Below are 12,367 nucleotides of genomic sequence, written 5' to 3' on the forward strand. Positions count from 1 at the left end.
AAAAAAGTGTTTTTGTGTGGTGGGGCCAATGAAAATTTTGTAAGGGCAAGATTTTATCTACCAGCCCGCCTGGGCCGATAAATAAAATCCCTGACCGTACTGGTCACTAACCTTGCTGCTGAAGCTTGTACTCGGTCGAGTAAGTCTTCCCGATGATATTCCACACGGGTCTCAAACATCCAAACAGCCCCTCCAAGAACCCTCCGTTCCCCGGCCCGGCTCTGTGAAAGTGCAGTTTGATGTCGTCATGCGGGTGGTGGTGTGTGTCGTTCCCGCCGTGCTCCACCGGACACCCGCTCTCCTCGTTCTTCTCCTCTCCGCCGCTCCCACAGCCTCCCTGACCGCAGGATCCCGGAGACTCGGCCTCCTCGTGCTCCTGCAGCTGAAGAACGCTGTTTTCGAAGTGTCCCTGTTCCCGCGTGGAGTCCTCGCTGAGAGCGGTGCATGGAGGACTGATCCCGCCTGGCTCCTCGTCTCTGCACGGGATTGGGAGCTGCTGAAGAGGAACGGGAAGAGTTGTGGGAGGAGCGAGGTCTGAGATGATCTGTGGAGGAGAAGGTGGAGGAGGCAGAAGAGCCTGAGGAGAAATGTTGCTGCTGGTTTTCTTGATCGAGTCTCCGACGACCGTGAGTTTGAGCTCTTCCTTCAGCTTGCCCACTAGCAGACTGGGACACGATGTCCAGGACAGCACCTCCGGGGAGCTTCCCATGGTGCCGTGCGTGTGCATGGGCAGACGCCCTCCTCACCCGACGGGAAATGAGCGACGAGGCGTTACGGATGACTTCTGTTTGGGGTTATGACACACCTGCAGGAGAGAAGCCTGTCAGGACATTTCTTGATGGATTGACTCTTCTTTTTTTTCTGGTTACAAACTGTTCTTAAAACTGGAGCATGAAATAAGACACTGAAAACAAACATTGAGACACGAGTGCACTGGACATTTCAAAAGTTGTACAATTCTGCATTTAAAACAGCTTGATGGATTGACAGTTTTTAAAACTAGAACATGGAATAAGACACTGAAAACCCCACACAAACAACCAGACATGAGTGCACAGGACATTTTTTGTAATATTATCAATGTCTTTACTGTCATTTATCTTAGAACCATACAGTCTTTACTGTCGATCAATTTAATGCATCCTAATAAGTTCAAGAAGATCTGGGGCCCTTTCATAGAATACATCAGGAAGGATAGACCACAAACTGGGACCTAAATGCATTGTACTGTTTTTTTTATTTTATTTTTTAACTTTGGACAGTTATCCTCACTGAGACTTTGCCACTCCCCTCCGGCTCAGGCCTCCTTGACTCAATCTGTGTGAGTGGACGTTTTGGGACATCTGTTCAGTGAATGGACACGTATCAGTGCTGGCTGTATGTGTTTTTTTTTTTGTGCCTTAATTGTCTGATTTACTGCCTTTTTTATGTATGTAAAAAATCTGCATAAATAAAATTTACAATTTTTTTTTTTTAATGCATCCTAGCTGAATAAAAGTTGTTTTTTTTTATCCACCTTATTCCTGACGAGCTTACTGCGTTTTGAATTATGGGAAGCACTTCCGGTTTGGGGAACTTCCATTCAAAAAGGCTGAAACGAATCATTTCAAATCATAAGATTGCCCTACAAATAAAGCTGATCTGACTCAATGAGCCATGATTTATTTTCAGACATCACGAGAATAACGTTATACTTGGTATTTTAACGTGACATGTTATAACAAGAATATCTATGGAAGAGATGCTGCTTTCTTTTCCTCATGATTATTTTTTCCCTTTGCAATCCGCTGTAAAAGTATGCAAAAGGACAACATATCCTGCACATTTGTGGTCTGTTCTCCCGGATTTAATTTACGATATATGCCATTAATAATTCACTGGAACGCACGAAGAATCTCTCGTTATTCTCCTCAAATCCTCACGTCTGTTTCCAGGTTTGTTTTCACAGGAAAATGCAATTTATAATCTGTCAAAATGACTGAAATCACTTTGAAATAGTATCATGCAATGCTGAAGTTAAAGAACATTTCTGATTAAGGCAATATCTGTATTATTACATTATATATATATATATATATATATATATATATATATATATATATATATTTATATATATATTATTACAGTGATATTTAACCCGTCCGTTATTGCTGTGGAAAGACTCGCGCTTTTGGGGTTATATGGTCTATTGAAAGTACCTTGTTGATGCTTTTACACTTTTAAATTTCCTTTTAATATTCGATGGTTGAAGTGTGAGTAGATTAATGTCATCTCATTGTGACACTTTAACGTATTGCGTTCATAGAGCGAGCGTTTCACTGATTGTTTACAGCCTAACGGAAGTTACACCCATAATTCGCGCGTAGGAATAAGGTGGATAAATAAATGTTTTTTTATTTTAATGGATTTTGTCACAATGCATTCTGGGATACCTTTCTGTAAAGCGTGCATGTGATGCTGCATTAGGATTTAGCGAAAAGAAACTCCAGATAGGCTTCTCGGTTGGTTTCGGAAACAGATATTTCTGTGTGTGTAATCATGAATTTGTGAAATATAAACACACGCTTTAAACAGCAACTACAGCCCTGGCTGCTAAATAAAGACTGAAACAGTTGATCATTTTAATTTCCACTCTCGTTCCGCACACAGCGGGAGAGGGATTGGAGGCATTTGCATTAATGATGATTATCTCTTTAAAGAGAGAGAGAGATTCCGGGAAGCCGTGGTTGTGATCCGGCCTCTGTTGATCGACTGTGTTAGTGAGATTAAAGCAGAACGAGTATTAGAAGCTCGGGGAGAGAAACATCTGGCACACATCGCTCGCAGCACCATCACTCACTCACACACACACACACACACCCGATAATCTGCTGCTATAGTTACACAAGACCAACTCTCCCAAAACAGGAAGAATTTTGGTTGCATTAGTGTCTGAAACGGAGGTCAGCAAGCTTTATGGCCCCGTTCACACTGGTGTTAGATGCGTTTTGGTCGATCGGATCACAAACGGACGACGCTAAATACAGGTGTAAACGGGGTCTAAAACGCTTTGACAAAAGAGACGGATTAAAACACCAGATGTAAACGGGAATGAGTCTCCCTCGTCTACTTGTGATCTCACATACACACACACACACACACACACTCTTGTACATTCATCTTTATGAGGACATTCATTGACACAATGCAATCTCTAGCCGCTTACCCTAACCTTACCCATCACAACTAAGTGCCTAACCCGAACCCTGACCCTAAACCGACCCTTGACCTCATTATAACCTTATCCCTAAAACCAAGTCTTGACCCTCAAACAGGCCTTTAGAGGCTCTCAGAAAGTGAGGACCGGCCAACATGTCCTCACTTTACTTTACTCTGTCCTCACTCCAATGGTCTAAAACTCACACTGGTCCTCACAAAGATAGTTGTACACACACACACACACACTGGTGGTTTTTGTTGTTCTTCTCATGTTCTAGACAAATGAAAGTCTGTTTGTCCTCTTGACACAATCACAGCCAATCAGAAGACGCGTCATGTTTAATGTAGTGTGACTATAGTGTGACTTTGTTGTACCATGTAAAAAAAACGTTCTATATTGCAACGCCTGCTCAAAACTTGCAGACTGATAAAAGGTTGAGATCGAACAAGAGTGTTTTACTGAGGATTATGGGTAACACACCTCTGGCAGCTGCTGTGTTCTCAGGCACTATTGATCATTATAGCCAAACAAACTGACCCGTTACTCTTAGTTACCAAAGCAAAACTCAAACAAAAGGCAGACACATGATGACCTGGGAAAAGAACAGCTCTGTTTATCCAATCACTTCCTTACAAACCCAAAGCACACTCACATAAATATATATGTGACCCTGGATTACAAAACCAGTCTCGAGTCGCACGGGTATATTTGTGGCAATCGCCAACAATACATTGTATGGGTCAAAATTATTGATTTTTCTTTTATGCCAAAAATCATTAGGATATTAAGTAAAGATCATGTTCCATGAAGATATTTTGTAAATTTCCTACCGTAAATATATAAAACATTTATTTTTGTGAGTGAATGCAGCACAATCGTGAACATAAATGAACAACTTTAAAGAAGATTTTCTCAATGTTTTGATTTTTTTGCACCCTCAGATTCCAGATTTACAATAGTTGTATATCGACCAAATATTGTCCTATCCTAACAAACCATATCAATGGAAAGCTTATTTATTCAGCTTGTACCCATGAAATGTACCCATGTGACTGGTTTTGTGGTCCAGGGTCATATATATAGTATATTCTGCACATGGATGAAACTGTCATGAAACCCCAAAAGAACAGCGAGAGTCAGAGTCCATCAGAGCCGAGGGTCAGAGGAGAGGAACGGCAACCGGACGCTGCAATCGGATCAGGACCCGTGCCACGCTTTTACAATTCTGATTAGAATGAAAGCTCTGGATCAGATAAAGCAGATTAATGAGAAACAGGAGAAACACTTTCACCTTAAAGCAGCTCACACAATTACTATCAGCACATCCCAACCCTACAGCAGTTCTAGATGTTCACAATAACACCGTTTAGCCAGAATATCAATCTTTTTTCTCAGTGAGGATGACAGCAATTTAAGCATCATTCCACTATAGTTTACAGTATGTAAGATGAATAAATATTTATTTTAAATCTATAATAAATGAGTAGAAATAAAAATAAACAAATAATAACAACAACAATACAATAAACAGCCATAAAAATAAATGGAAAATAACAGATGAATAAACAAATACAAAAAATAAATAACAATAAAAACAAAAAAAAATTAATACAACAAACAAATAACAACAAAAACAAACAAAATTTATCAAAACCAAAAAACAAATAAATATGATGATTAATAAATCGTAGCAAAAAAAGATAATTAATACTAATGCAATAAATAAACAAACAAAAACAAATAAAATCAATAAAAGCAAAAAAATAGCTTTATTATTATTAATAATAAAATTAATTAATAAATAAAACCTTAAACTACAAACAAATAAATAAATAAAATGGCTGATATCGTGCACTCTACTATATCTGGTGGGTATTCGGTGTATTTATGAGCGTAAGATGATCCGCTGCAGCAGAAGAGCATCAATAATGCATCACGTGTGCTGAGAGTGCAGCAGGAAACCAGAGAGCGTTTGCTCAGGTAACCCTCAAACCTGTGAGCGTGTGTGTGTGTGTGTGTGTGTGTGTGTGTGTGTGTGTGTGTGTGTGTGTGTGTGTAATTCCACTCCGGCTCAGAGTTACAGTCTGGAGGGGAAAGAAACAACAGTCCTGCCAAAATGCATGGACACGTGGAGAGACACGCTGGTCAGGACAACAGTTTAGTTCTGCTTCTGTATCTCCGGCCCGGCCCGGTCCACGTCAGTCTGAAGTGTTAGTTATTCATGGCTTTGGGTGGACGTGCTGATATAAATAATATCTGGGTCTTATCAATGCAGTTCCTGTCCTACTAGATCACTAACCCAGCTGCTGTTATTAATGAGCTTGATATGCATACAAATAACAGTATTAAAGTATGTTTCTTTCTGGACTTACGAGTATTAGACGAGCAACAAACTGAGATTTCTGACAGGACAAAGGGAGAGACGTACAGGAAGACAGAGAACGAGAGAGATTTAACAAGACCTTTAATCCACTAATCCGTCGACTGTCTCGACACACACGGGTCCGTTCTGCACACCGGCCGTCATCACTGCTGAACCGGGAACCGGTTTGTTCCAGAAATACGGATTCATCACACACTCAAATTTTTGTCCAATCACATGCTCTCTAAAATGAGAATGCTCCTCCCCCCAATTACTCTGATTAGCTGTAGCAGATCTTGACAACTAAAGCGTACATTTATTTTATATATTTAAAAAGAAGAAGAAAATAAATATGTCCCACTTCATCTTCCTGCTTCAATTGGAAATAAGTCAACACAGAACAGAAAACTGATTGTCTTTAAATAAACATATTCTTAATAGTTCTTGTAATTACAGTTCTGTGTAGTTTTAAAAAAAATGAACAAACAAAACATAAAATTAACAATTGAAGTCGATGCTCACAGGTTACTGCAGTTTGCTAAAAAGATTACAAGCAATAAGACCTTACAGAAACATGCATTAAGACATTAAATAGTAAAAATTATATATATATTTATATATTTATATATATATACACACTTTTTACTATTTAATGTCTCTCTCTCTATATATACACTATGTACACAGTATATAATATAATAAAAATAAATATTTTTGTTTAGTACTGTATAATTTTATTAATTATAAGAATATAATGTTATAATATTAAATTAAAAACATACTAATAATAATAATAATGTTAAATTCCATGTAATTATTAATGTTAATATTAAATAAAAACCATACTACGTTTACAACTACTAATGTGTTAAATTCCATGTAAGCAAAAATAATAATTCTAAATGTATAAAAATATTATTTAATATTTTTACATAAATTAAATAATAATAATAATAATAATTAAATAGAATATAATAACAGTATATAATAATAATCCGTTAAATTACGTTACCAGAAATAATATTTTTGTTTAGTATTGTATAATTGTATTAAGTATAAGAACATAATGTATTAATATTACATTACAAACATAATATGATAATAATGATAATGATAATAATAATAATAATAATAATAATAATAATAATAATGTTGAATTCTGTTACAAATTTACAATATTCCATAATACAAATTTAATAAAATAAAATAAAATAAAATAAACTTGTATTCCTTATAATCCCCGTCACTACTGCCGAAAGAAATAATGTTCCTCAGCAGGACGAAAATAAATTATTGGGTCACACACACACACACACACACACACACACAGACACACACACACACACACACACACACACACACACACACACACACACACACACACACACACACACACACACACACACACACACACACACACACGCGCGAGAGATGCACACTGGGGACGGGACAGCTGGTGGGGCTGGAGGATCAGGTTCCTGTCGATGGTCAACAGACACACACCCAGATCCCCCACATCTGACACAAGCAAATAATCCCACTGATACAAGAGGATGCACAATCTGCTCTGTGCCACAGCCTGGACGACACACACACACACACACACAGGCTTAGGGCACAAGCACGCTGATATTCCCTTGCACTGCACCACTGTGAACTCTTATGTAAAGATCATATCCATCAACAGGCCTAAAACAACAATTATGCATCCTCCACAAAAAACAATGTAGTGTGCAGAGATTCATAAACAACACACACACACACACAAATTATGAGTTCACAGATGTGTGTGTGAGGCTGAATCTCACAAACCGGTCAAGAAATATGATTTACATTTTTTTATGAAATCATATTGTTAAATTTGGACATTTTAGTTTGTTTACAAAACGGCATTAATACTTAAACAACAACAACAACAACAACAACAACAACACTACAAAGCAGGGGTTTAAACGTTTTAATGCCAGTAACCCCCAAACATTTCTTTTAATGAATTTATACTGGGGGGAAAAATATAAATATGAGTAAAATGTTTTCTGGAAAATGTTTATAAAAATAACTACAAACTTATTCTATTAAAATAATGAATGTAAAAATCTTTCAACAGAATAAAACAAAAATATTATTAATGATAAGATAAACAATATTTTTATTTATATATATATTACCTTTCAAATAATTTGAGATTAAGCTCATGATTTCCAACCAGAAATTGCAACAATTTTAACTTATTCAATCTGGAAAATGTTGACAAATAATTATACATTTATTCTATTAAAATATTTTTCATGTAAAAACCTGGAAAATAATGTCAATAGAATTAAATAATAATTATATTAATAATCATAATAATAATAATAATAGTAGAATATTTGTATTTATATAGTGCCTTTTCAAGCAAGTAATTTGTATTTAATCTCATGATTTCCAAACCATGTTTAGAAAGCAGAATAAAATGGCAATAATGTCAATTTCTGTGCATTTTAAAATATTTACTTGTTTAATCTGGAAAATGTTGACCAAAGAATAATCATAAAGCTATTCTTTTTAAATATTTCTTACAAAAATATGGGAAATAATGTCAATATAATATATTTTTTTTACCTTTCAAATAATTTGTGATTAATCTCATGATGACTAGTGTTTAGAATGCAGAATGAAACGGCACTTTCTGTGCATTTTTACTTATTTAATTATTATAAATGTGCTCTAAACACAATGGACCAATGAGCTGTAACAGGTAATGTCAACGTGAAGGTGAAAACATGATTTTAAATGTCCCCCACCAACACTAAGACCAAACACACTCACTATGAAAGTGTGTGTCGGGGGTCGCGAGGGGCCTCCACTCAGAGAACATCTGCTCCTACAACAAAGAGCCTGAGCCTCGTCCAATCACACGCTGAGAGCTCATGACTGACAGATGTGAGAGGCCAATCAATCACAGCGAACAATGCAGACGTCAGAGTTCAGCAAACAGGCGGAGAGCGGCACCTGAGCACCAACATCCCACAGGACAAAGATCACCGTTTCAACACTGAAGAGTGTAATCCAGTTGTTGAGGCTTTTAGCCAATTATCAAGCATTTAAATGGCAAAAACCTCCTTTGAAATGGATTACGCTGATGTAGGGATGTCACATAAATGTCTTGTACTGTAATATAATACAAAAATACAGTCAATTTGAAAATGCATGCATTTACTTTGCTTGTAGTTTTCAATTTCTGATTAATTACAGTATATGAACATTATAATGGTATTAATGCAAACTTTTATTTCATACATTTATTACATTTTAAAGCAAAATAATGTTTTTTCTTTTTCCATTTGCAAATATTTCTTGATTTAATAATAAACCACTAGATGTTATTAGATTTTTGAAAAAAAAGTTTTAAAAAAAAGAACGAATTGCTACTAACATAAGACAAAAAACTAATGAAAGCTAATTGAAAAGTCTATGAAAATTGAATGCAATGTTGCCTGAAGAAAATGTGTCTTATTTTAAGGATATATTATTTATTTTTTTACTATAAAACAACACAAAATTATTAATAAAAAGCTTTTTTGCAGTGTTCCTGCCAGAGATTCAGTCCAGCTGAAATCTGTCATCCAGAGTTACTGTCAGTAATGTTTGTCCTGGGATGAAAATGGTCGGGATTGACTCATTACATCTCATGGCTTTCTTTTCAGAGGTCTAAAAAGCGAGGATCTTTCCAGGCTCAGTTTGAAAAAGAAAACAAGCATAATGAAAAATATTTACTGAATACTGCATATTATTATTATTAGATATGAAAAGAATGTACAATGCAACAGAACACATAGCATACCACAATGCTGTCACGTTACTTTGTTACGCTGATCACATGACTTCATTACAGTCACATGACTTTGTTAATTCAGAGGTGTCATTTAATTTGCTTTTAGATTTCAATTTCTGAATATTTACAGTATATATGAACTATAATTTTACATCTGTTACATAATACATCTGTTGTTAACCCTTTACAATAAGGTTTCATTAGAGCCCGAATGCAGCAACTTCCACTTGTATTACAGATATTTTGTGTAAATATCCCAGGAAGTGAGGATTTTGTTCTCTTGAACACATGGGATGGTATCGCTGCTTTATTTGCAAATGTTCACAACTTTAGTGTGGTGTGCTATTCCAAACATTGCCAACATGGAAAGTCCCTCACAGTACAAAGACATCGACAGTCTCCTGATTTGAGGGCTGGCGCACAGGTTGATAGGAAAAGCTGCTTTGGTAACATGCTCTACTACGGTATAGCAGGGTAAACCTGTAATCTGCTCGGACCACAGATGAGGTAATGATTGGGAAAAACAGAACAGTTCTGACGAAAGAAATTACTGGAAATTAATGGCCCAGTCTGATATAGTTCAAAACTAATAACCAAAACTGTAACAAAACCATCAATGTGTTTTTTTATTTTCATATTCAATACAAATGTAAGCTAAGGTGTTATGTTACTTATAAATGAATTGATGAATCTGAATCAGTTCACTGAAAAAGACAGTTTGAACTGGTTCATGGAAATGAATCAAACCTACCAGCTCAAACACTGCGTCTGCTGCTGAATTTTAAATCAGAGATGCTATTAAACCAGTCACAATAATAACAAAAAAGATAACAGAAAAAGTGCTATTTAAATGCTTCATTCATTCATAGTACAAAGGCACAGCCTTCAGGAAACATAATGATCAAATAAAATCATTGCAATGTTGTTTATATCAAATACTGCTATATATTCCTAACGTCTGTCAATGCAAACGTCAATGTTCATCAAAATATGATGATCCAACAGTATTCTAAGCCTTCAAATGGAAATCACTGACATCACACACACACACACACACACACACACACACACACACACACACACACACACACACACATTACCTGTCCCTGCATGCGTGTCCTGAGCTGTGCTGATCCTGCTTTGGGTTTACTCCGGGTTCGGATCAGAGCCTGCAGTTATTCCTCCTCTGGGATCCTAATGCTGCGGTTTACTCAGAGCTGAAATCATAAGAGTACACAGGGACATGAATGGCCTAAATACATGTGCTTTAGTGCTTCATGTGCTTTAGTGCGCTGCAGTCTGACGTCGAGGAGCTTCAGCGTGAGCAGGGGAGGATGCTGGGAACAAACGCTTCTCTCATGGTGCCAATCATTTTAGATCACCATAACATATATAATGTAGTCTTCTTTTAGCAGTAAAGTCAGATACTATGCAATATTACACACACACCAACACATTTCTGTTAATATTGTATATTTAAATATTATAGTACTATTTTTTCAAATAAATAAATACATTTATAAAAAAAAATATATATATAGTTGCAAAGTCATTTTCAATATGTAAAATATAATATTTAAAATTTGAATAAACTAAGACATTTTATATATATATATATATAATATATGCATATGTGTACTAACTACAGATTGTTATTTTTAATATTGGTATTATTATGAAAAAGGTAATATAGCATATACATATTTTTCCCTACACTGTCATATGAACAATCAGTTATTATCAACAGTTTAACATTCACGAAACGTAAGTACACAAAACTTGCTTCATTTAAAGACAGACGTCATTACAAATAAGTTGATTCGTACTTCAGCAAGTGATTCAGGTGTTGATTCGGTAGAATCTGTCTGTAACTGATTCAGTGCAAAGATTCATCTAATGGTGATTCAGGTGTTGATTCGGTAGAATCTGTCTATAACTGATTCAGTGCAAAGATTCATCTAACGGTGATTCAGGTGTTGATTCGGTAGAATCTGTCTATAACTGATTCAGTGCAAAGATTCATCTAATGGTGATTCAGGTGTTGATTCAGTAGAATCTGTCTGTAACTGATTCATTGCAAAGATTCATCTAACAGTGATTCAGGTGTTGATTCGGTAGCGTCTGTCTGTAACTGATTCAGTGCAAAGATTCATCTAACGGTGATTCAGGTGTTGATTCGGTAGCATCTGTAACTGATTCAGTGCAAAGATTCATCTAACGGTGATTGAGGTGTTGATTCGGTACCGTCTGTAACTGATTCAGTGCAAAGATTCATCTAACGGTGATTGAGGTGTTGATTCGGTACCGTCTATAACTGATTCAGTGCAAAGATTCATCTAATGGTGATTGAGGTGTTGATTCGGTAGCGTCTGTCTATAACTGATTCAGTGCAAAGATTCATCTAAAGGTGATTCAGGTGTTGATTCGGTAGCGTCTGTCTATAACTGATTCAGTGCAAAGATTCATCTAACGGTGATTCAGGTGTTGATTCGGTGACTAGCATCTGTAACTGACACAGTGCAAAGATTCATCTAACGGTTTTAAATCAGATCTATTTGAATGATTCATTAAAAGAACCGGCTCATCAGAATCAGGTTTTCTTGAATCAGACCACACTGTTCACTCTGTATGTTTTTGATTCACTCAAAAGAACTCTCTCACAGAAGTGTATCATGTGTGATCATGCACAGGACAGTCATACTGGATGAAGTTTAGTTCTTAACAGAAAACCCGTGGGCAAATCACCACCTCTCTCCTCCTACACACACTCACACAAACTCATTCATTTCGCAGGGGGAGCGATTGTTAAGAACAGCGAGTGTAAATCCTGCAAATACGGCTGGTGGTTTGTGGGAGTATGAGGTGAGTCATAATAACACTGATGCAGCAGCCGGCTAAAAAAAGACTGCGGAGATGGGAGGAATACACACACACACACACACACCGTGATGCCGTGCATCAGTCCGACGTCACAGCGCCGCAGGGCCCA

General features: G+C 36.5%; 1 protein-coding gene across 6 annotated transcripts in view; it reads right to left on the bottom strand.

Moving 5' to 3' along the window:
• Window positions 1-12,367, bottom strand: part of map3k13 (mitogen-activated protein kinase kinase kinase 13) — a 62,544-nt gene that overhangs the window by 18,086 nt on the left and 32,091 nt on the right. For all 6 annotated transcript variants that reach the window (XM_084122398.1, XM_084122396.1, XM_084122400.1 and 3 more), the window contains 2 exons: window positions 10,479-10,595; window positions 112-805 (listed from right to left, as the gene is read on the bottom strand). In XM_084122398.1, the coding sequence (XP_083978524.1) occupies window positions 112-727 (616 nt within the window). In that variant the 5' untranslated portion in view covers window positions 728-805; window positions 10,479-10,595. The remainder of the gene's footprint in view (window positions 1-111; window positions 806-10,478; window positions 10,596-12,367) is intronic.

Source organism: Abramis brama, assembly GCF_963993115.1.
Source record: "Abramis brama genome assembly, chromosome: 8".
NCBI lineage: Eukaryota > Metazoa > Chordata > Actinopteri > Cypriniformes > Leuciscidae > Abramis > Abramis brama.